The 24,612-nt window shown below is 40.9% G+C and overlaps 1 protein-coding gene across 1 annotated transcript in view; it reads left to right on the plus strand.

Moving 5' to 3' along the window:
* The window catches only part of Prcp (prolylcarboxypeptidase), a 48,864-nt gene that overhangs the window by 19,614 nt on the left and 4,638 nt on the right, over positions 1-24,612 (plus strand). The window contains exons 2-7 of the mRNA XM_057756173.1: positions 8,030-8,170; positions 12,199-12,300; positions 16,921-17,102; positions 17,431-17,588; positions 19,240-19,409; positions 23,885-24,049. Of these exons, the coding sequence (XP_057612156.1) occupies positions 8,030-8,170; positions 12,199-12,300; positions 16,921-17,102; positions 17,431-17,588; positions 19,240-19,409; positions 23,885-24,049 (918 nt within the window). The remainder of the gene's footprint in view (positions 1-8,029; positions 8,171-12,198; positions 12,301-16,920; positions 17,103-17,430; positions 17,589-19,239; positions 19,410-23,884; positions 24,050-24,612) is intronic.

The raw sequence follows: 24,612 nt of genomic DNA on the forward strand, positions 1-24,612 counted from the left end.
AATAGGTTGAGAGCTACTGACAGCCAATGATCCCTATCATTCATTTCCCCAAATAATACAATTATACTATTCATAGCACAGGTAATAAAAACCCAGAGACAGATATTGGGATCCAACCTGAAGATCAGAAAAGCAAAGCAGCCAAGCCACTAGAGAGACCTTTTACCTCTACTAAATCTCCAGACTGAAAGGGCGAGATTCTGTCTCCATAAATCCTCAGACTCCACACTCTACAGTTTCTGTCTCTTCCCCTTTATATTCCTCTCTCCGCCCAGCCATATCACTCCTGTCTCCACCTCCCTACTGCTGGGATTAAAGGCGTGTGATCCCAAGTGTTGGGATCATCTTTGTGTGATCTCTGTTTCTCTTTTAGATAGTTCAATCTTGTGTAGCCCAAGGTGGCCTTGAACTCACAGAGATCCATCTGCCTCTGTCTCCCGAGACCTGGGATTAAAGTGTGTCACCACTCCCTGGCCTTAGTGGGTAACTAGTATGGCTGCTTTGCCTTCTGATCTTCAGGCAAGCTTTATTTATTAAAACACAAATAATATACCACTATAGAATTTAATCTTGGCCACTATATTTGTAAGGGGATATTAATTAAACTGGAGTATACATAGGGTTTTGAAGAATTTAGAAACAGAATTTTAATGAAGATTTGGGAAGTCAGTACAGGCCCACTCCTTAAGTAGTAGATTATCAGAATGGATGTAAATTGCATGAATCTTACCTCTATGCAAGATGTGTGGTTGGTTTTAGTATGAGGGGAACGTCTTCATCCATTTTCATTACAGTAGATTCTAACCTCCATTTCTGGGATATGGCCTGGCACATAATTATAACAATGGTATCAGGAGAATATTTTGCATAATTAGTAACCTTTAGAACAAGAGATTATAAAGGAAGAACATTAGTATTATGTCATTTATATTTAAAAAAACAGGATATTATAAACATAAGTACTTGTCTGAGATATGGCATCATACACTATTTATGGGCTGTTTTTGAAATGCTTGTATGTTGTGTCTATTTGTCCTGGCAAGAAGTTTACTCTTCAAAATGGAATGTTCTTGCAGTAAATGCAAGAATTCCTCTTCTACACACTCACTGATCGTATCCATATCAGGCATTGTTAAGTTTACTGGTGGCTTAGCATTGGACAGACAAGTTAAGTCTAGTTAAGTTCCTGTTTCTAGCAAGCAGATAGTGCCTGCATTTGTCTGTGATAGCGCAGACCTGCAGCTTGCTGCATGGAGGTCAGGATTAATAGTGAATGTTTTGCCCATCTTCTGTCATAGCCTCTCTACAGAAAATCTCAACCTAGTGTATCTAGCCATTGGGAAAATGCAGTGAACCTGTCTACACAAATTTGATCTTGAGAATCAAGCACTCCATTTCATTGTTTTGAGTCATGTTCTTGAAGTTGGATTGGCTCTGTTTTCACAGTAGCTGCAGAATCAAGGTACATGATGTATTCGTGTATTCTCCATGTATCCATGAACCCAGGGCTGGCTCTCTTCATAGAACTGCAGAGCCAAGGCACATAATGTATTCCTTATGTATCCACGAACCTACTATATGCGGGTATGATTCCAATCACTGATGACTTGGCAAAGAAGAAGAAAAAGTCCCTGTCTCAAGTTCTGTTCCAGTGATCTTATTTCACTCACTGCTTGTCTGAGGAACAATCTCAGATTTCAGCTGTTTCTCTTTGTGGGGAGATTTTTATCTAAATCTGATGTCGGCTTGAAGAATCTAATCTCATCTCCTACTTCTTCCCCTCACAAAACCATATCCTTCTTGCCACCAACAGCTTTTTACTTGGAGCGTGCTCTGTGCAGCCCACAGGATTTATACATGCTGTTCTCTTTGCTTGTGTTCCTCGTCTATACCCAAGAACATTCTGGTCAGGCTTCAAGCTTCAGCATGCAGGTCACTCTCCTACACTCTGCGTCCCATGGTTCCATGGGCTGCATAGTATCTCTGCCTCTGAATTCTCTCCCAGCATTCCAGACACAGGACTCGACTTTGTTATGGTGTGCTTGTTAGCGCCTCCATCACCTTTCTCAAGTTCTCAATAGGGTCTTACTAAGTTCTTTCCTTCAGGCTGTTGTTTAGTGAACATTGAACCATTTCCAAAAATAAATATTTTACATGAAAGAAAGATGTAATGCTGTATGATTTCATGAGATTTTGAAGAATTTTAAGGATTTATTTTTTTTATTTTTATGTGTATGAGTGCAGTGCCTGAATGGATGTATGTGCGCCATATATGTGCCTGGTGTCCGTGGATATCAGAAGATTATGTCACATATGCTAGAACTAGAGTTATGGGGGTTGTGGGCCAACATGTCAGTACTGGGAATTGAACTTGGATCCTTTAAAAGAGCAGCAAATACTCTTAATAATTCAGCCATCTCTCCAGTCCTTAATTCTAAATTTTTCAAAATCTATTTATGAGTTTATTTTATTTACCATGGAAGCATGTCTCATTCTAATTCCGAAACTCCTTAATTCTCTTTTGAGTCACTTGCCCCTTGCAATGATAACCATTATCCTGACTTCCAACATTTTGACCTCTGTCATTAAAGTGAAGGGAAATAGAGCCAACTGTTGGTGGCATACCTTCTTATCCCAACACTGAGGAGGACAGCTGAGTTCATAGGCCAGCCTGGGCTACAAAGTAACAGACCAGTGTAAGTCACAGAGCAAACAAACATGAGAAACAAAGTTAAAAGGGGATCAATTGCCAGATTTCAGTGATATGAATATGTGTTTAAGAAAGGCAAGAAAAATTTAGACTGGGCATTATGGTGTCTGTAATCCTAGCAGTCAGGAGACTGGGATAAGATGTTCTCAAGCTTTTGGCCAGCCTGGGTTGCAGAGCGAGAGAAACTTTGTCTTTAAAAATAGAAGAAGAAGCAACAGGAGGAGGAAGCCAGAGCAGAGGAGATGGAAAAGAGTTGGCATTTTTGCAATGTGTAGCTTTTTACCTTGAGGTCTGTTTCCATCTGTCCTGTATGCATGATCTAGTTTAAACTTACTGGGCTCTCCTACATTACTGTGTGTCTAATCAGTACAGTGATATTTTCATCTGAGAGCTGTAGTGATACAAAGCTCCCTTAGGCCTGTGGGTTATCAATCATGTTGTGCTCCTCTAGACCACAGAATCTTTAAATGAAACCATTACCCATTGTGTAATCACACACACACGCACACACACACACACGTGTGCACATGTGCGGAGGAATATCTAAGGCATTCTAAGAGTAGGAGGTCTTCACCTGTTTTAGCAGTAGAGCATAAAGTTTTTAATTTCATAACATTTTGGCAAATTGGAAAATGATTGGGCTTCTGGTCAAAGGAAAGTTACTGGGCTCTTCAGGGTTATTGGGGAGTGATTGAATCTGTAGTCCTACCAAACAGGAAAATACACTTTCCTCAGCCATAATTAGATGCTACTTACAGCACTGTTAAATTTATAATAATTTCTCATATTTTCTCTGATATTGGATACCAGAATAGAACATCTATGAAAAACTAAAAGTGAGTGTCATGGCATATGCTCATAATCCCAGCAGTCAAGAGGCACAGACAGGGGACCATGAGTTTGAGACTAGCCTGGGATATGTCTTGTCTTTCTCACATATACAAAAGGAAAAACATTAAATAAAAAAAATTACCTCACCAGTTAAAGATTAAATAAAAGGAAATTTCATAGTTTAATTTTTATTAGACAAAATCTTACTGCTAGCAAAGGAACCTCCTACTTAGAAACATGATGAGCTTCTGCTTTAGAACTGCATTTTGTTATTTATGAAGTACTGTTTTACAGAAAGGTATTGTGGTAGCTCTTGCCATTCAAAGTTGCCAAAATGCCGTGAAGGCAAAACTGTCTCCACTCTGCTTCTCTTGCCTTCCAAACTGACAGTCCAGCACAAGAAACTGGATCCCACCTGTGTTTTAAGAACTGCTGCTGTGATGGGTGACTGTTTTTGTCTGCCATTTACTTGCCTTTTTTGTCTTCCCATAATATTTTATTTATATAAGAAGAACATGTGAAGAAATAGAAGGAAGGGATTGCTCTGTCTCTCCTGTTTATTATAGACAAAAGTGTATCAAGAATAGGTGTCATAGGGTTGGAGAGGTGGCTCAGTGGGTAAGAGTACTAACTGCCCTTCTAGAGGACCAGGGTTTAAATCTCAGCCACATATGGTTCCTCAGGACTCAATGATCTAAAAGTCCAGTCCCGGGAGTCTTCTGGCATCCCTGGTCACTGCACTCACATGGTATACAGGCGTACATTCAGATAAATACTCATACACCTAAGATAAATCTCAATTTATTTTGAAAAAGAATAGGCTGTTGTTGCATTTGAAGAAGAGCTGAGGAAGTGACCCCCATCCATCCTTGTGAACTCTAGGATACAGGGTTTTGTAGTGTGTGTGCTAACCATACATTAAGTCTTTACCCCGACATCAAAACAAAGGGTGGAAGCAGGACCTCGGGGGATTAGCAGTGAGGTGGAGGGAGGAATAATTCCTGTTTGTAAGATTCATCTTCCTCTTGCCATCATCTCTCTGCTGTCACATTGCCATCCAGGAAAACTGTTGTCCCTGAATTCAGCTACATTCAGTTTCCAGTGCTTCCTGACTTCCTGCCGTAGAGACAAATAAATGTAGAGTGTTTAACCAGGTTTTGAAAGCATTGACATAATAAAGTGGAACTAAATAGAGTCGTATCCAACAATAATGTCATCCACAAGACATGGCACTGCTCTCCATTCTTGGTCTAGCGTGAAAGGACTACAGAAGCCATTGGACCTGCCCTGCTCTAAGCAAGCTGAGCGCAAAGGGCTCAAATGCTGTGCCCCGGGTCAACAGAGGTGGAACTTGGAACCGTTTCTACAACTTGCCTTATCGACGTAACAAAAGTAGGTTGTATGCCGTGAAAGCCTCACAGGTATGACCTGGAAAAAGAAGCACATCTCTGGTCACATACGGAAGCTCTTTCTAAAATACAGTAAAAAAGAGGAATTTAAGAGATGCTTCCTGCCTCACCATGTGGAAATGTGGAAAAGGATCTGCAAGTAGGGAAGGCAGGAAGGAATGAGAACTTCCTCTAAATAAGATCTGTGGGGCAACAATACATGTTTGCATTTTTTAATTGCTCAAGAGTAAAGCATCCTTCCAGAAATAAATCTACTAAGCACAGTTGGGTGACAATTTGGGAGCAGTGAGGATGGAAAAGACACAGAGCACCTGTTTCCTGCTATCGATCACCTGGCCATCTCTAATCAACTGGGTCTCAGTCTGGACGGCAGAGGGCGCACTGTCCCGACTGTGTGCCTGTGATCACTGGGTACTGGAAGCAGTCTCAAAGCTGCAGCTCATGTTCCTGATGGTGAGAAGGAGCCAGGAGGACGCCGGAAAGTCATGTTGTGAAAAGCACATTTCATAGCATATTTCTGGCTTAACACTTAAGGGAAAAAAGGGAATTGTTGGGACTGTAAGAATAATTCTTGTAATTCGTTATCTCTTGCCCATTTTTAGTATTCCCTCTTAGGATTAGTGTGCTTCAGACGTGGCACAACATCCTTAATATTGTCCCCTCAAGTCACAGAGGTATTCAGCCTCCACCATCCTAAAAGCTCTAGTACAGCTCTTTCCTGTAGTTGTATGTGAATGTTACGATCTTAATTCAGTGGTAACTCACAATTTCAAAAGGCAAAAACATAAAACCTTAAAGATAAACCCAAAGTTCAGCTGTTGGTTGTGTTTTACTCTTTGACTCTTGTGGGGATTCACCACTGTTGGGGGCCACCTTTCTGGGGTGGCTATTGCTGCAGTCCTAGCTGCAGCTGGTTCACATGTTCCAGGGTAGGGCCCTTTTCTTTTCTAAAGCAGTCCTCTGGCTATCCATTGCCCTGTAAAATGTCCCACACCCAGATTTGCCCAATTGCCTTTAAGAGACTTCATTTTACTCTGCCACCATCTGTATATCCTCTTTTGGAGTAAATCTAAAGTCAGGATTAAGATAAAATGGAAGCTTTTGACAAGAATGAATAATACATGATATGTATTTTATGTTGTATGCATGAGAAGGCATATATGCCCTGCCTGCCTGGCCACTCGTGATGTCAATCTATTGATCATTAGATTAAGGTGCTGATAGTCCCAGTGACAAGAATGTTGTTTTTGATACCGTTGTTACACGTATGAAAATTAGTTTTCTGGTGTTTTTAAATGCCATTAATAACTCTTGCCTGAATCAGTAACTTTGCAGAACTATCATGTCTCTAACATAGTCATCTTTCTGCATTAATTTTTAATTAATTGCTCTTCTTCATCTTCAGTTGGGATAGTTTGGTACCCTGAAGGACAATTCTATCAGAAAGGCAGCTTTACTATGGAATTTTTAACCACGAATTTACAGTTTCAAAGTAAGGAATTAATTTATGGTGGCCCAATGGACACCTTAAATGTCAGCAAGTGAACTTTTTTTTTTTTGTATAAAATTTTTTCTTTTCTTTTTGGCAGGGGGCTTCAAGATAGGATTTCCCTGTATAACTTTGGAGCCTGTCCTGGAACTCGCTTTGTAGACCATGCTGGTTTTGAACTCACAGAAAGCCGCCTGCCTCTGCCTCCCGAGTGCTGGTGTTTTAAAGGGGTGTGCCAGCACTTCCTGGCTTAAAATTGTTTTCTTATATGCTGTCTTAGTTAGGGTTTCTCTTGCTGCGATGAGACACCAGGACCAAGGAGCAGGTTGGGGAGGAAGGGTTTCTTAGGCTCACACTTCAGCACTGCTGTCCATCCTGAAGGAAGTCAGGACAGGAACTCAAACAGGGCAGGATCCTGGAAGCAGGAGCTGATGCAGAGGCCATGGAAGGGAGCTGCTTACTGGTTTGCTTCCCCTGTCTTGCTCAGTCAGAACCCCGGACCAGCAGCCCAGAGATGGCACCACCCACAATGGGATGCCCCCCTCCCCCAAATGTGAAAATGCCTTCCAGCTGAATCTCAAGGAAGCATTTCCTCAGTTGAGGCTTCTTCCCCTGAAGACTCTAGCTTGCAGCAAGTTGACACTCAAAAGCACCCAGCACATATACTATTGATTTTCATGAACTAAATGTTTCAATCAATTACAATCTTTATTCTTTTGTGGTCAATTTGTTTCATGCTGAGCTTATTAAAATGTGAACCAATAATAAATGGCTCCTTGTCTCTGGCTCCTTCATCTGTTAATTCAACTCCGTTTTTTGTAAGCATGCCTTCCTTTGCGCCATTGTGCAGTAGGATGCATAGACCTGTCTTGTAATTTCTCTGTCCCAGATGTCCATCCGTTGCTTTGGTAACAAGCCTTAGTTCCTTTATTGGCTCCTTTTCTTAGAAGCTGTATTACACATCAAATCCCAACATTTAGAATATCTGTTAGTATTGGAATCTTCAGTTCACAGATCTTTTCAGTGGTTTAATCAGTCCTTGACTATTATATTAAAAGTTTGAATAACGAAAATTCAGATAGTAAGGCACTTTGAAAACTAATATGATGTGTTGACGATTTGAAAAGTATTGAGACATTATGTCCTCACCATACTAAAAAGTATGAAAAGTGACACTTAGGTTCAGTTTATCCACTCTAAAATATATACATATTTCAGATTATGTTATAGCACTATATATAGTATAACAGTATATACAGTTTTAATTTCTCCATTGATATTAATCTGATAAAGCAAATAATTAAAAACTTAAAATTTTGACATTATGTTTTTAAGTAACTACTCGATTTTGTAATTATATCTTTTCTTTTAACTGAAAATTGTGACCACCATAACAAATACTGTTTTATCATAGTACATAAGCACAGTAATTTCAAGATGACTTAGTATTAATAAGAGCAAGTGAACTTTGAATTTTCTTTCGATTGTTTTTTCGTATAGGTTGATTTCAGTGGAAGAATGAGTCTCCTGCATGTTAATTCGAATTACTTTTCCTTAACATCTGTCTTGCCTGCTTTGTTTCCATCATAGGTCGACCACTTTGGATTCTCCGACACGAGAACTTTTAAACAGCGGTACCTAATAGCTGACCAACATTGGCGGACAAACGGTGGGTCAATACTGTTCTACACCGGGAATGAAGGGGACATCACCTGGTTTTGCAATAATACGGTATGTACACACGAGTGAGATTCTTCTGCTGAAACGTAGCTTCTGGAGTGACCACCAAGGAAAACGGTTAGGAGTAGAGATGACCAAGAACGACCATTTTTAACTGGAATGTTCTTTAAAAGTAAAAAGAGTGGGCAAGGTGGCTCAGCTAGCAAAGGCTCATGACCTGACTTCGTCCCTGAGACCCCGTGATGGAAGGGGAAGACCAGCGCCTGCACGTTCTTCTTTGATGTCCTCAGCTGTCATGTGGCATGTGCCCTCCCCCAAATAAGTAAATAAATGTAATACAAAAATAAAGTCAATAGTAATAGAAAGATGGAAAATGTCAGTGAGATAGGGTCATCAGCTAGGAATTCAGAGCCAACCTGTGCTGCCATATTGTTCAAGGCTGGACTGACAGACAGATAGACAAAACGACTATTTTGGGGAAATTTAATTATAAGGCTAGCAGGTATGGGAACATTATTGTATATAGTTGGATTATGGCATATAGAAGGTAAATGTAAGGGTAGGAATTTTTGTTTGTTTAACTAATATTGTATTTTTAAAGTGAGGAACTGTGCTGTATTTATAGATGTTCAATAAAGACTTATCAATTAGTGGGTAAAACTGAAACAAACCCAATGTAAATAAGGAAATGTTGTTGGTTGTTCTTTTACTCTTTTGACTTTTTGAGGGGCCCACTTCCCAGCTCCCAAATAAATCACACACAGAGGTTTAGTCTTAGTTATGAATGCCCGGCCTTTGCTTGGTTTGTTTCTGGCCAGCTTGTCTTATCTTAAATTATCCCATCTACCTTTTGCCTCCGGGCTTTTATCTTTCTCTATTTCTGTATACCTTTCTTTACTTCTTTCTCCACAGCTTGCTGTATAGCCGGGTGGCTGGTCCCTGATATCCTCTTCTCCTTGTTCTCTTGCTCTCCTTCCTCATTTCTCTTTCTATTTATCCTGTCTGCCAGCCCCACCTATCCTTGCTCCTGCCTCGCTTGATGTTCAGCTCTTTACTAGGACCATCAGGTGTTTTAGACAGGCAGCATAACACAGCTTCACAGAGTTAAACAAATGCAGCATAAACAAAAGTCACACTCCTGAAAATGATATTTCCCAACAAGGAAAACATATATAAGTTTGTCACATTGGGAGGGCAGAGGCAAAGTAACCACATTTTCCTTTAGTTTCATTTAGTAGAGTTCACGCTACTGTTTTTTTTTTTTTTAAGATGTATGTATGTATGTATGTATTCAGTGTTCTGCCTGCATGTATCCCTGCAGGCCAGAAGAGGACACCAGATCTCATTACAGATGGTTGTGAGCACATGTGGTTGCTGGGAATTGAACCTTTGGAAGAGCAGGCAAAGCTCTTAACTACTGAGCCATCTCTCCAGCCCTGTCCCTCTATTGGGTTTTAATTTGTGACAAGGAAAATGGTGTGATCTGTTAGCTTGCTTCATTAGCTGTATTTCCTAATACCTTTAACAATATAGCTATTAGCAAAACTTAATTCAGAAGCACCACAGAGCTGAGGAAGTCTCCTTTGCATTATGCCAGTGCTAGGACTAGAAAATGTCAAATTTCTACCAGGAAGCTAGTCTGTGAACTACCATCAAGTTGGGAATAGTGCTGACCCTGGGGTCAGTGTCTGGCATGGCACGCTCAGGGGATCTCCGTAAATATTTGCTGAAGTGAGCTGAGTGACAGAAAAGCCATGGATCTAATAATATCGTCACTGCATTACTCATTCATGATCTTTTTCTTCAGACTGTCAGGAACGGCATCCTTGGGGTGTGGGGGTGTACAACTCTCCGTAGCACTCAGGAGGGTTGGGTACAAGACTGCATTTGAGTCTATCCTTGGCTGACCTCTATAGTGACACCCAGCCTGGAAAGCCAAACAACTAGAAGGAAAAAAATGATATAAAGTAATTTAAATATACTGAAAATAAAATAGCTCCTGAGAAATAATGTCATGGGAACCAAGTGTCCAGATTGCTGTGCTGTTTTGTATAAGCGGTACTGCCCTGCCTCTTTCCCATTCATTTTGGTTTTCCTTTGTTTGAGGCAGGGTCTCTCTATGTAGCCCTGGCTGTCCTGGAGATATATATATATATATATATATATATATATATATATATATGAGGTATATATATAAGATATATATATAAGATATATATATATATATACACACATATATATAATCATGCTGACCTTGAACTCGGAGATCTACCTGCCTCGCCGCTGCCTGCTCATTGTTAGGATTAAAAGTATGTGCCACACAGGATCCTCATGCCTTTAGCTATTCTTCTCTACCAAACACACAGGCAACTTCCCCTGCCCAGTTTCTCTGTGTTTTAATACAGGCAGAGAGATGTTCAGTCTTCAGACTCCAGTGCTCCTCAGGCTCCGTAACCCCGCTGAGCACTTGCTGGCTATCCGTGTCCTCAGACAGGTGGAAAGGAAGAGCCATGTAGGAAAGGAACAGTCCTGGATAAGCATCAGAAGCAGATCCTAGACCTCCCCAGTCCTTGGCATCTTCCTACAGACTAAAGCATCTCAACTCACATTCGCTTCTGGACACTGAGTTTTGGAGAAGCAGTAAAGACTTGAAGCAGGTTGATGAGGTTTCAGTTCTGACTGCCAGTTTGCTGTCTCACTTGAGCAAGGTTTTAGCTCCAGCTTCACCTCTCTTGTTCAGTGGTTATAGTAAGGATGCCCAGCTCCTAGAGCTGTGAAGACTAAATAATAAATAAGCTTAAGGAGCTCGCTGGTACAGATTGTTGACACATGACGCAGACCTCTCTTGAAAGGTAAAAATAGTCCTGAAATAGGTACAAGCAAATAATCGCTGATTGCACCAGGCATCGGTTCAGTTAAGCTGCTTCCCGCCGAAGCCTGAGGTCAGCTCCACAGAGGTCTGTTTCCACTCGTCAGACATTCGCAGTCTGGTGGTATAAGACGGACTTGTGAGTTCCTGTTGCAGCAGGTAGAGGGGTTCTTGCAGCACTCTGTGTTGAGGGGAGATGGACAGCTCTGCTGGGCTGGGGCGTGCAGGGGAGGGTGTGCCTGAGCTGGGTGTGGCAGGAGTGAGCAGCTCTGCAAAAGAGAAGCAGGGTCTTGAAAACCACAGGTATCAGGCCAACATATCCATTATCACCACAGGTAGCTCTTCTAATCCCTTAGAGATGGCTCAAAACAACCAAAGCCATTTTGAGATTCCTATACCTTGTTAGGGAGTAGTAACTTATCAAACTCCAGCAGCAGCATCAGGAATGACATGGCTTTAATTCATGCTAAACATCTAATCAGTTGATGCTGTCTGCCTGGGATGCTCTCTTAGGAAGGGTCCAGAGGGCACCATCCAGTCAAAGGGAAAGAGGCAGCAAATGATGAGTGAGAAGCCATGAGTGTGGGAGGGTAAGTGAGTCCAGTGGCCCCGGGTGACTGCTCTGCATGACAGCCTGCATTCCAGTCTTGGCTCTGCCGCCTGTGTGAACACTGAGCCTTGCGTCTCAGTGTCCGTGCCTGTAAAACCACAGTGCCTAATCCCGATTCATTGCACTAATTAGGTGAATTATTACACATAGTGGTTAGAACAGTATCAGACACATTGGAAGCAGGAGTTAACAGCTGATGTCAGCTAGTTTCCTAACATATATGCTAAAATACCCAGCGAGTTTAATATGCTCATTTTTCTGCTAATTCCTTTATGTTGTCTGTGTATGACTTGGGGGGCAGCTTAGATATCTTTACCTCATTCCTAGAATATTGACATAGTGTGGTTTGAAGACTGACATATAGTATTGACTCAGGGTCAGAGGGCAGGGTAAGAAGACTTGAAGTGACTAGCACATGAATAATCTGGTCTGATTTCCTCCACTCTAGTACAATCTGATGCAACTATTGTGGATTTTTCTGTGGAACACCTGTAAATTGCAGTTTTTCGTAGCCCTTGCTGATCTGATTTACATGGCTTGCAAAGGTTCGAGGCACTGGCTCATGACCTTGTTTTCCTTGTAAATTTGTGGCTCTTCCAGGGGTTCATGTGGGATGTGGCTGAGGAACTGAAAGCGATGCTGGTTTTTGCTGAACATCGGTACTATGGGGAATCCCTGCCCTTCGGTGAGGACTCATTCAAGGTACGTACACATTTTTCTGTGAAAGTCAAAGATTTGGGGCACCCTTTTGGGTAGTGATTCGTTTAAGTTTGGGGCATGTATGCTCACAGAGTGTGAGATCACTTTAACTTGAACTGCCTGGAACTCAATAACTGTCCTTTACCTTTCCTTAGTATGGACAATTTAGGTGAAATGAAAGTTTTTCTTTCTTTGTTCCTTTTTGTGCTGAGGATTAAACCCAAGGCAGAGTGTAGAGCGAACACCCCAACCAAACTCTGTTCATAGGCCTACTCCAAGGCCTTTAAAGCCATGTCTCTGTAATTGCTGTCATATTTATTCTAAAAAGCTCAGAATTATTCTATGTATCTGACCGTTTTGCCTGCATTTGTCTGCGCACCATGTGGGAGTGCGGTGCCTGAGAAGCTCACAAGAGGGCAGTGCATCCCCTGGAACTGCACTTATTCAGGGTCGCGAGCCGCAGTGTGGGTGTTGGGAACCAAACCCAGGTCCTCTGCTAGAGCAGTAGGTGCTCTTAACTGCTGAGCTGTCTCTCTAGCTCCCTGTTGGATTTTTTCTTGTTTGTTTGTTTTGCCTTGTCTGTGGTTTTGGGGACCTGAGCAGGCCTCCCATGTAAGGGCTCTACCATCATCTACAACCCCAGTTTAAGTTCAGTCGTCCAGGCCAGCTTCAGCTAGGTCAGTCTTACTCTTTTGCTACACACAGTGCAGGGAATTTTCTTTATTTTAATAGTGTCAGTAAACAATTCTGTTCCATAAAGTAGGTGCTAAGTTTCTGTTACTGTCTCAGGAATAAAAGAGCATGAAAATAGATGAAAAGCAGTTTTCAGTAACGTGTAGTCAGTATGTAAATGAGTTCTGAGGTCATGCTACCCCTGGTGTTCCTCTTAGCTCTTTCTTTCTACTAAGAACTCTTGGCCTTTGGCAGGCTGCGAACTTAATGAACCAGGATACTTTCCCCTCCAGTGAATGACTTTATTTTACCTTTCTCCCTCTAACCTTAGTAATTTCTCACTTCCACTATTACTAATAATAGGAATATTAGGAAACTCAGTTTTATAAAGTTAGCATCCTGTTAACCAAGGACCTTCTGTACTGATGACGTTTTCCAAATTGCATTAAAATATTGCGGCGCACCACGTCCGTCTGCGCTCTATGTGCCACCGTACAGTTCATGAACCGGGCAAGGGGCTGGAGATTGAAACACACAAAGACTCATGGACAGAGACACGAGTCATTCTTGAAACAGGAATGCCCCCTTTATTGTGTCCATGGGTAGCTTATATAGGGATAGCCATGCCCCAGGCAAACGCACCAGAAACCATTCCCCTGTCATCAGGAACTCTTGAGGGTCTCGTGCTCAGAACAGCTGTAGGCACTCAGATCGGGGAAAACAAGTTTACAGGAAATTCAGGATCTGGGGGTTCACAGCTCCCAGTAAAATATGACAATGTTGTCTTTAAATGTTTGCATTGTACCTGATGTCTTTGATCTCATTTGATAGGGAGAAACTATCCTGGTGTAAATTGTCATTTAAAATAATTTGGGAATCGCCACATGTTTTGAAAGGAGTGTTTAACATTTTGTATTTATAGTTGACTGAGTTTGTGTCGTGATAAGTGAAGTGAGGAGAAAATGAGCTCACAGTGCACACGTGCTCTAAGTCAGTGGCAGAGTGCTGTGTTGTAACATGCTGCACCGGATGACCAATTTTGTTCTTTAGTATTTTACATACACGTGTGGCTAGGGGAGTGAGCAGGCCACGAAACATGGGGACACAGTCAAGTCGTGGTGCCTGTAGCTCGCTACAATCATGACTCTATTAGCAGTGGACCTGTTCTTGGTGTATCTTTTTCCTTTTTCTGTGCTCATGAAAGTTGTTAATAGCATAAGAGATGTTATGCCTACTATATGATAATTGGAAACAGCGGCACTCAACTATATACAGTACCATATAAAATGGACGTGAAGTATAACAGAGAGAGGAGGTGAAGGGTCAGCATACATTTTGGATGAGGGTGCAGGTTAATGGAGAAGGTGAAGCATGCCCGAGATAAGGAATGCTGCTTATGGACTGAAGGTGTCAGGTAGTGAGACCTAGAATGAAGACCAAATAGAGAAATCCAACAAAGCTATACAGCCGTATCCGTTATCTAGTGCCAGGTATATGAAGCGTCCTGACCTAAAAGAGTAGTAAGTTTATGATTTGCGCTTGATCGTTTAGAGATAGGGTCTAGTGACGTAACGCAGGCTGGTCTTGAACTCATAGTCCTCTTACTCCATCTCTTATTCCAAGGCTGGAATTGCAAGCATGAGCAAACACACCAGAATGGCAGAAAACACTCATTACTGTGAGACAGGAAGTAGGAAGAGCTTAGTTGGGAGGTTCTGCTTCAGGGCCTCTCTAGGCTAAATGTCAGACAAAGTGGTGGCCACCCGAAGGCTTGTATCCACTCATAGCAGGTCATCAGAGGAGTGCTAAACTGCTGTGGACACCGGCAAGAGGCCGATGACCCTCACCACCTGCATTGCCCAGTATGCCTGTGTGAGACTATTGTGAAGTACTTGGTAGCTTCTCTCAACTCAACAAACCAAGGTGGACACGGAAGTGACTTCTAATGACCTGCTAAGTCATTAGAATCATCACATCGACCACATTTTGTTTACTAGAACCAAGTCACTAAGAGTAGCCCAAGTCCAAAGGAGTAGATTAGGTTATATCTTTAAAAGAAAGGTGTGTGAAAAGCTTATAGATGCATTTAAATAATGCCTGTTAGCCTTCCGAGTTCGGCACTTCTTCATCTTGCAGAGGAAAATGGACCTGCACAGAGAGCTAAACCGTCATGGAACTTGCTGAGTGGGTTTCCTTTTAATGGGGATCATTGTCTTCCATTGACACATTGTTTCCCTTCCAGCTTTACAGCTGTCTGTGATCGGCAGCTGAGCTAGTTCCCGCTGGTGCTGTAGTGAATATATCGTCTTTATTTTGACTCAGGATCCTCTTCTCCGTTGTCCACAGGATTTAGTTTGTATTGGAATACATCTTAGATATTTTAAGTATGTCAAGACTTGAAATAAAATTATAGCAGCCACATATTAAGCTTAGTTTCGTATTCCATGACATTAATTGCTAAATGTTTCTATCATTTCTACAACCTCAACGAGGCCTTGAGCAAATAGCATCTCGTGCAAATGGCATTTGGAAAGGAGAACACAGACAGGACATGTGACAGGCTTGAGCAGAGAACATTGTTGTTCCATTGGAAGAACAAGCTGGCAAGTTGTGTTGTGATGTTTGAAATGGTGACGTTTGCAGGATAGGGCCAAGCCAGGGCTGCCTTGCCAGGGAGGTGAGCACTTAAGCTCCTTCAAGAGTCACATAGGGTGGGTTCACCTCCCCCATAGCCAGCGGTCCTGCTGAAGGAGCTATAGGGCCCTCTGAGGTGAAACTGGGTGAAGGGGCTGGAGAAGGGGAGGGACACATGTCTGTCAGTGTCCCGAGTATTCTCCACTGTCTGCATGGCTGTGGTGACTTCCATGCAGAGGAGCTTGGACCTGGGACCTGGACTTTCCTCAGTTACGCTGCCGGCTCATACCTGCTCTCTGCCCTGTGTCTGACAGTCAGACCGGAGCTCTGAAGTCCTTTCAAGGCACTTCCTCCATCCTCCCTGGCATCTGACAGATCTTTGGGTTTGGCAGTTGTTTCAATTCTTTTTGTGGTTGTTGTGTTTGTGTGAAAACCAAACAACCAGGCTCTGTCCTGGTAGGACTGGTGGACTCCAAGTAAGAAGGACAATTAAATTTTAGGGTTGAAGACTTGGCAGTGATTTTTAACAGTTTCAGACATACCATAGTGACAACTCTTCTTGCAATTTTATTTCACTCAGAAACAAAAGTATCCTTCAAACCTCATAAGATTACTGACATCCACCCCTGAGACATAAGCTGAGGGCTCAAGAAACCTTCCTTTCCAGACCCTGTGGGTGCCCATATCCTTATTCTAAAGCATTACTGTTTGCTCTGGAGGATGCTGGCTGCTGGAGACAAAGAGGATCACCATCCAGTTAGGAAAATAAAGACGTTTTGGGCTGTATGGTTCACAGATATACTTGCCCAGGAACATCCCTAGGATGGTTCCTTTTATGAATCTTCTTCAAATGTATTATCTTGTTTACAAATAAGGAGTTCTGTAACTTAAAAATAACTATGTATCATATTTACAGTTTACATTTCTCAACAAAATCAGAGCTGTGGTGGAAGAATCCAACTGGCTAAATGTTTGAGGAGGCCATAGTGAGGTCTCTGCTCTTTAAGGACATCATCTTAAATGTTTAAATGTGTGTTAGCTCTTGCTTCCTGTTTTGCATTTGAAAAAAAAAACTTTTAAAAGTAACAGAATTACATTCGATTAGAAAATATGTCAAGTTCTTTCACAGACTTAGTTACTTCTCGTGGGTTGCTTTGATGTGAATGGTGTGGGATTCTAGCTCAATTGTCTGGAAATCTATTTCAAGGAATGAAAACTGTTCTGAATCTACATTGTGCCTCGGCTGCCAATATGTACTCATTTATTCCTGGTCTTTTTGTCTTTGTTCTTAAAATGAATAAATACACACATAAACAGGATTCCCAACACTTGAATTTCCTGACATCAGAACAAGCCCTGGCTGATTTTGCGGAGTTAATCAGACACTTGAGAAGAACAATCCCAGGAGCTGGAAGTCAACCTGTCATTGCTATCGGGGGCTCTTATGGCGGCATGCTTGCAGCCTGGTTCAGAATGAAATATCCTCACTCAGTAGTTGGGTAAGTGCATTTATGCTGGACACAGTTAACGAAAACAATTAGAAACAATTAGAGGATTGTAAAGCTCCATGCTGTGTGTGTGGACATTTTTGGTTTCATTCTCATCAGCAATAGTATCATGGATTTGGTTCCTAGCACCTGTGTCAGGTGGCTCGCCTGTAACTCAAGTTCCAGCTGACCTAACCTCTTCTCTAGTCTCCACAGGGACTTGCACACATGGGACACAAACACATGTGTGCACACATTTGAAAAAGCAAAATCAATAAACAAAGAATGAGTAGACAAATTACATTTCTGTCTTTCTCCTCTCGTTTTCTCTATCATTAAGAGCTCTTGCAGCTTCTGCCCCTATCTGGCAGTTTGAGGATTTGGTTCCCTGTGGTATATTTATGAAGATTGTAACTGAAGATTTTAGGAAAAGTGGTCCACATTGTGCAGAGAGCATCCACAGATCCTGGGGTGCCATTAACCGACTCTCCAGTACAGGTACGCTTTCATTAAGAGTGAATTTGCAGTTTGTCTGTGTTTCTTTAACCTTTAACAATCCATGTGGCCACTGGGTGGCGGTGCAGGCCTTTTAATCCCAGCACTCGGGAGGCAGAGGCAGACAGATCTCTGTGAGTTCCACATCAGCATGGCCTACAGAGTGAGTTCCAGGACAGCCAGGGCTATACCAAGAGATCCTGTCTCAGACACGCACCCTGCCTCCAGGAAAAAAACCAAAAATCTAACACTGTGACTTTTAAATTTTTTTTGAAGATTTATTTATTATGTACACAGTGTCTGCATGTATGTTTACAGGCCAGAAGAAGGTACCAGATCTCATTATAGATGGTTGTGAGCCACAATGTAGTTGCTGGGAATTGAACTCAGGACCTCTGAAAGAAGAGTCAGTGTTCATAACCTCTGAGCCATCTCTGCAGCCCCCACTGTGACTTTTTTTTAAATTGTAGTCATGTGTCTTTGTTGTATTGTCTGTCTGTGTGTGTATGATGTATTAAATGTTTGTGTATTGTTTTGTATGTGCCTGTTAGTATGTGATCACTGCTGTATCTGTTCAGTGGGCACGCATGTATGTGCATGTGGAGGTCAGAGGTCACTTTTGGTGCCTTTCTTCAAGCCCTCTCCCTGCCTTTTTTTTTTCTTGTTGAGACATAGTCTCTCACTGAATCTGAAGCTCATTCATAGGATAGGCTGGCTGGCCAGTGAGCTTCGGGGATCTGCTTATCTTTGCCCCTCCCGACCTAACCTGGAGTTACAGGCACACACCACCACTTCTGGGGTTTTATATGGGTTATAGGAGTTCAAACTCAGGTCTTGTATGTTTGCATAGCTGGGACCTTACCTACTGAGGGGTCTTCCTCATCTAATACTGCCACACATTAACACACACACACACACACACACACACACACACACACACACACTCTACCTATAGAGAATCATACCAATCAAAATATATAAATAAATAATATTTTAAAAGCAAACGCTTGGTGTCAGTAGTGTCAGCCTATTGCTGTCCTCAGTCCTTCCTCACACCTACACAGTCAATCTCACCTTGAACCATAGGCTGATGTTCTTATTCTGGCATCTTAGTCATGAGAGTTCCATAGTGTGTGGGATTTTGTGTGTTTCTTGTTTGCTGTCTTGTGCTCAATAGTCTAATTCAGTGGTTCTCAACCTGTGGGTTGCAGCCCTTTTGGTGGTCATATATCAGATGTCCTGCATATCAGATATATGTATTATAGTTCATAACAGTAGCAAAATTACAGTTATAAAGTAGCAACAAAATAATTTTATGGTTAGGGATCACCATAATATGAGGAACTGTGTTAAAAGATCTCAGCATCAGGAAGGTTGAAAACACTGTTCTAATAATTAAGTGCATCTATTTGTTTAATTTTATTGTAGTTTATGCATTCTTTTTAGTATTCTTATTTATTTCAGTAGTATCTTAAACCAGGAAATAATATTAATTTTGGTAAATTTTATGAGTGTATCTAATTGTACTAAAATATTTTGTTGAAGGTTGGAAAATTTCTTGGAGAAGTCATGTAGAAACTCTGTTTTCCGTAATACCAAGTAGAGAATACATGACTGGTTGATCTGCAGATTAGCAATGCCCTTCTATCTTCAGGTGGTGGTCTCCGATGGCTCACAAAAGCCCTTCACCTCTGTAGCCCCTTGTCTTCTGAGGACATCTCATATTTAAAAGAATGGATCTCTGAGACCTGGTTGAACCTGGCCATGGTGGACTACCCTTATGAAGCCAACTTTCTACAGCCCTTGCCTGCTTGGCCTATCAAGGTAATGGGAAAGTGGCTTATTTTTTTTATATAAAATATTTTTCTCTTTTTTGATATGCGGGCTTTGACTTTCAACATCAGAAAAAAATTCCAATTACTTAGAGATTCTGTGAAATTATGCTTGTGGGCTGGAATCCTGGGTTCTACAGCTTTCTGATTATTTGATCTTACGCATGTCAGCTGTCTTCTGACCCCAGTTTTCTCACTCAAGAACTGGAGATAAATCTCATCAGTTACAGCATTATAGGAATAAGAAATAAGACCAATAGTTGGGGTGCTGATGGAATAACTTCTGTGTGTCAAATTCTGGGCTGTACTTTGATATATAATGTGTCCCGTCTTTGTATCATGCCTAGATCTACGTAATACATTAGCTGAGCTGAACAAGTGGCAGCTTTTGTCACTGTTCCGAGTCAGTGGGCCATTAAAGGCATGCTAAATGCCACACTTACAGTAAACGATGATCCACATGCCAAACAGCAGCGTGCAAGAGAATCTCCTGATGTGCTGGTGGCGAGGGAGTGGCCTGGAGCTTCTGCTTACCTCTCTGTGATCCTAGAGAAGGGGCTTCTTCCCCAAGCCTCCCTGTCTTCCTCTGTGCACGAAAGTAAATGCACAGAGTTCTGCTTCAGACTCTGCAAACTGTTAGATTTGGGGACACCCACGAGTAGTAAATTATGATAATTTTATGTTCTTTTTCCAGTGTGAAAACATACCACACTCATGTTTCAATCTTTCACAATGCTAAAGTTCTTTTCATGGTAAAAGTATTTATTACATATGCTCAACTTAAACATTCTTTTGTTAAGAATATCTTTCTTAATTTTAAAACCAAAGCCTGGCTGAATTCATGGTTAAGGTTTGAGGAAATAATTGATGGTATTTCCAAGGTGTACAGTATTGGAAATGAAACTAGAATTAGTCATGTGAGCACCGGGTTTCAAAAGTACCAACTCCCCACCTCCCACCCCCAGTACAGATCAACCCTGGGACCTCTCAGGTGCTGAACTATATGGCTGATCCTCTTTCTACTTCCTGTTTTGAGACATGGCCTGGTCTTGAAGTCACTCTGTTGTCTGGGCAGGCCTCCCCAGCACTGGATGACAAACCTGTGTCACTAGGTCTGGTTCACATGTACTTTTAATTTAAAAGTCTCTTTATTAAAACCTTGTAATTAATAGGAAACATCTATTTCCTCTGTATATTTCATATACAGTGTTTCCAACAAAAACCAGGGAAGTTAAATATCATTTTTGGTGTCAGCTCAGTTGTCACTTTTTAATTTGTGTTTTGAGATTTGCACATTCATTTACGTTGCCCACAGTTAACAGAAGTTACGTACCCACGGGGAAATAATTATAGAGTTAGTATGTAGGACACAGGAAGAGAAGAGGAAAATAGAAAAGCATTCTGTCGCTTGACTGTTCAGTATACACAAAGATCACTGGGTCTCTTCTCAATTTTAAAGAGCATTGTTGTGAGATTTTTTAAAAAATAATTTTGAGACTAACACACAAAGTAATAGGTTTCATTATTTCATATATATTTAGGGTCATTATTCTTTGTTTTAAAATACCCATTTCCTCCATTGTGTTCTTCCACTCTCTGCTCCCCTATTGTTGCTAGTTCCTCTCCTCTCCCCAAACAGACGCCTGTACTTTCATGCCCTGTGTGCTCTAGGGCTCTCTAGTTCCATTCCCTCGTTAAGGTCTTGGCCTTTCCTCTCTTTGGTTTTAAGACACACACACACACACACACACACACACGCACACGCACGCGCACACACACACCACAACACACTTTTAAATCTGTGTTTCATGTATGAGAGAGACATGCAGTATTTGTCTGAGTCTAACTTTTTATTCTAAACATGACTCCCAGGGACAGGAGAGATGGCTCGGCAGTTAAGAGCACTAACTGCTTTTCCAAGGACCCGGGTTCAATTCTCAGTACCTACATGGTAGCTCACAACTGTCTGTAAGTCCCGTTTCAGGGGATCTGACACCTACACCAGGCATGCATGTGGGGCAGAGATATACACACAGGCAAAACACCTATATGCACAAAATAAAATATAAGATAAAAAAATGACTCCTTCTTCCATTCTGTTTTCTGGAATGTCATGATTTCATTTTTTTTTGTCCTGAATAGAATTACATATTATTTGTAAATAACATATTTTCTCTACCATTCTTCTGTTGCTGGGCATGTAAGCAAATTCATTTTTCTAGATCTTATGAATAGGGTATCATTTACTAGATACACAAATGTATCTTTGTGGAATGCTGCCTTAGTATCTTCTGGGTATTTAGCCAAGAGTGGTAGAGCTGTAGTTCTGTTGTGAGCAACTTCCTCACTGACCTGTGTAGTGTCTGTACTAGTTTATATTCTTACCAGTATATGTAAGAGCTCCTCTTTACCCACGTCCTTGCCAGTGTTTGTTGTTATTTGTTTTCTTAATGACAGCCATTTTGTCTGGGGTGAAATGAAATCTCAAAGCAGTTTTAATTTGCAGTGTCTTGATCGCTAAGGACCTCAATACTTTTTCAAGTACTTATGGCCGGTTGTCTTCCTTTCTTCCTCTCTTTCTCTCTCCTTCTTTCTTCTCTTCTTCCTCTTTATATATTTCTTTGCTTTAGTATACATGAAAGAGTTTTATTTTACTGGCTTAATTTGAAAGTTTTAAATCCACAGAACACTGGCAAAAATAGTTCCATAAAAGTTGATATGCCTTCATCAGGACTAAGCAACTTTTAACGTTTCCAGTATTTTTATTCTATTTTTTATTTTTGAGCCTATAATATATCATTTCCCTCTTTTCCTCTCCTCCCTTCAACTTCTCCCATGTATTGCCTTCTTTGCTCTCTCTCAAGTTCATGGCCTTCTTTTCTTCACTTGCTGTGTGTTTGTTCCCAAATATATAAACATAATGTTTTCAGGGCAACCATTTCATTTTGGATAACCAACTGGCATGCTTTCCCTAGGAAGACTATTTTTCTTGCTCTGAGTATTTGCTTTTCCATCCTTCCTTGTGACATATAAATACACACACACACACACACACACACACACACACACACATACACATTTGCATCTCTTCTTTTGAAGTATGCTGGTTACTTTTCTCACAGCTTGTGACTAAGTAGCTGACAAGAAGCAACTCAAGTAAGGCAGACTGTATTTCCACTCAAGTAAGGCGGACTGCATTTTGACTTACATTCGAGAGGATGCAGTCCATCATGGGGGCTCAACAGCAGCGTGGTTGAAGATGGTCACACTGCGTCTTCACCAGGAAGCTCTCATTCTCTTTTTTTATTCAGTATAGACCCCAGCCTATGGGATGGTGCTACTACTCATATTTAGGATAGATCCTCCTTCTTCAGTGAAACCTTTCTGGATGTCATTGGCATATGTCATAGCCTCCGTCTTTCACCTCCAGTTTTGTTACCTTATTACCCCTCTCTCTCTCTCTCTCTCTTTTTTTTTTTTTGCCTAGTTTGGTTAGGTGTCCTGTCAATCTGGTTTATTATTTTTTTGTCTAAGAATTAGCCCCTTGATTAAGTCTATGAGTTTTTCTTTTAGTCTCCATTTCATTAATTTCTGCCCTGATCTTTATTATTTCTTGCTATTTGCTACTTTTGGATTTGCAATCTTCTCATTTTTATGATACCTTAAGGTATGTCATCAAATTATTTATCTAGAGATATTTCTGATTTTAAAATATAAGCACTCATAACTAGTACCACTTAGAACAGCCTTAGTTGTATCCTGAAGTTTCTGGTTAAGTTGTGATTTCTTTTTCATTTGATTCTAGAATTTTAAAAAATTTCCTCTCCAATTTCTTTCAGTCCCACTAGTCATCCATAAGTATAATGTTCTCTCTGTGTATATTTGTGTGGTTTGTAGTTTTACTGTGCAATGATCTGGAAATATATAAGAATATGTATAAGAATCTTTATATAAAAATATATAAGAATTTTTTAATATTCCATACGATTGAATTTGAAGCCTAGAAGATGGTACTTTAGGAGAAGATTTCATGGGTGGTAAGAACACTGTACTTGTTAGATGGAATAGTCCATAAATTTATGTCAAGTTTATCTAGTCTGTGGTGTCATTGAACCCTTGAGACTTCTCTAGTACTTTTTAGTTTGGACAACCTATCTAAAGACAAGGGGGGGGGGGCTAGAGAGATGGCTCTCTTCTTAAGAATGTGTACTGTTACATCAACCATTCAAGATGTAGAAATAGACTTTGTTATTAATTACCGTAAAACTGAAAATAGCAAGAATATTGTAGAATGGGGTGTAAAGTTAAAAATGATTTAGGGTGAGTGCATGAATAACAAATGAATGAGATGAAGAGGAAATATCTCAATTTTGTCATAAAACATTGATAAGCATCTTAGCGTGTTGCTGAACAATTTCTACCTTCGAAGAATAACTAATTTTCTATTCATATTTGACTCTTCCTTAGGTGGTATGCCAGTACTTGAAAAATCCTAATGTATCAGATACAGTGCTGCTGCAGAATATTTTCCAAGCTCTGAATATATATTATAATTATTCAGGCCAAGCGCAATGCCTGAATATTTCACAAACAGCCACCAGCAGTCTAGGCTCCATGGGCTGGAGCTACCAGGTGAGCATCATAATTTCCCTGAGCTCAATTGGCTCTTTACTGGCTCTATTGCACTGTCGTATAGACCAGTCATTACGCTTCCTAACTTGCGTCCAAGCCTGCTCACTGTGAAGTTACAGCACGACTCTCTCCCTTCTTCTTCAATCTTTCCTTCCTTTCTTCCTATATTTAATCATCAGTAAATATATAATGCATGGCTATCATTGATCATAATCTCTTATGTTTCAAACATATACAAATAAATAAACTGTGATTTTTTTATTGTAAAATATAGCCTGAAGAGAAAGATAAAATAACACTATAATAGACCTTGACAAGTCCTGAAAAGGAGGCACTGTAAGGCTGTATGAAGGAAGGGAAGTCTAACTTGACTCTGAGTCTCCATTCTGTGAACTGCACAGTAAGACTGCCAGGGTTGTCTCGCGGGCTAAATATGATTAAAGACACGAAGGAAGGGTTTTTGCAAAGAAAGAAATGAAAGAAAAAAAGGAAGAAAGACAGAAAAGCAGAAATGAAGGAAGGAAGTCAGAAAGGAAGGAAGGATGAAAGGAAGGAAGGAAGGA

The sequence above is a fragment of the Chionomys nivalis genome, chromosome 23, assembly GCF_950005125.1.
Source record: "Chionomys nivalis chromosome 23, mChiNiv1.1, whole genome shotgun sequence".
Taxonomy (NCBI): domain Eukaryota; kingdom Metazoa; phylum Chordata; class Mammalia; order Rodentia; family Cricetidae; genus Chionomys; species Chionomys nivalis.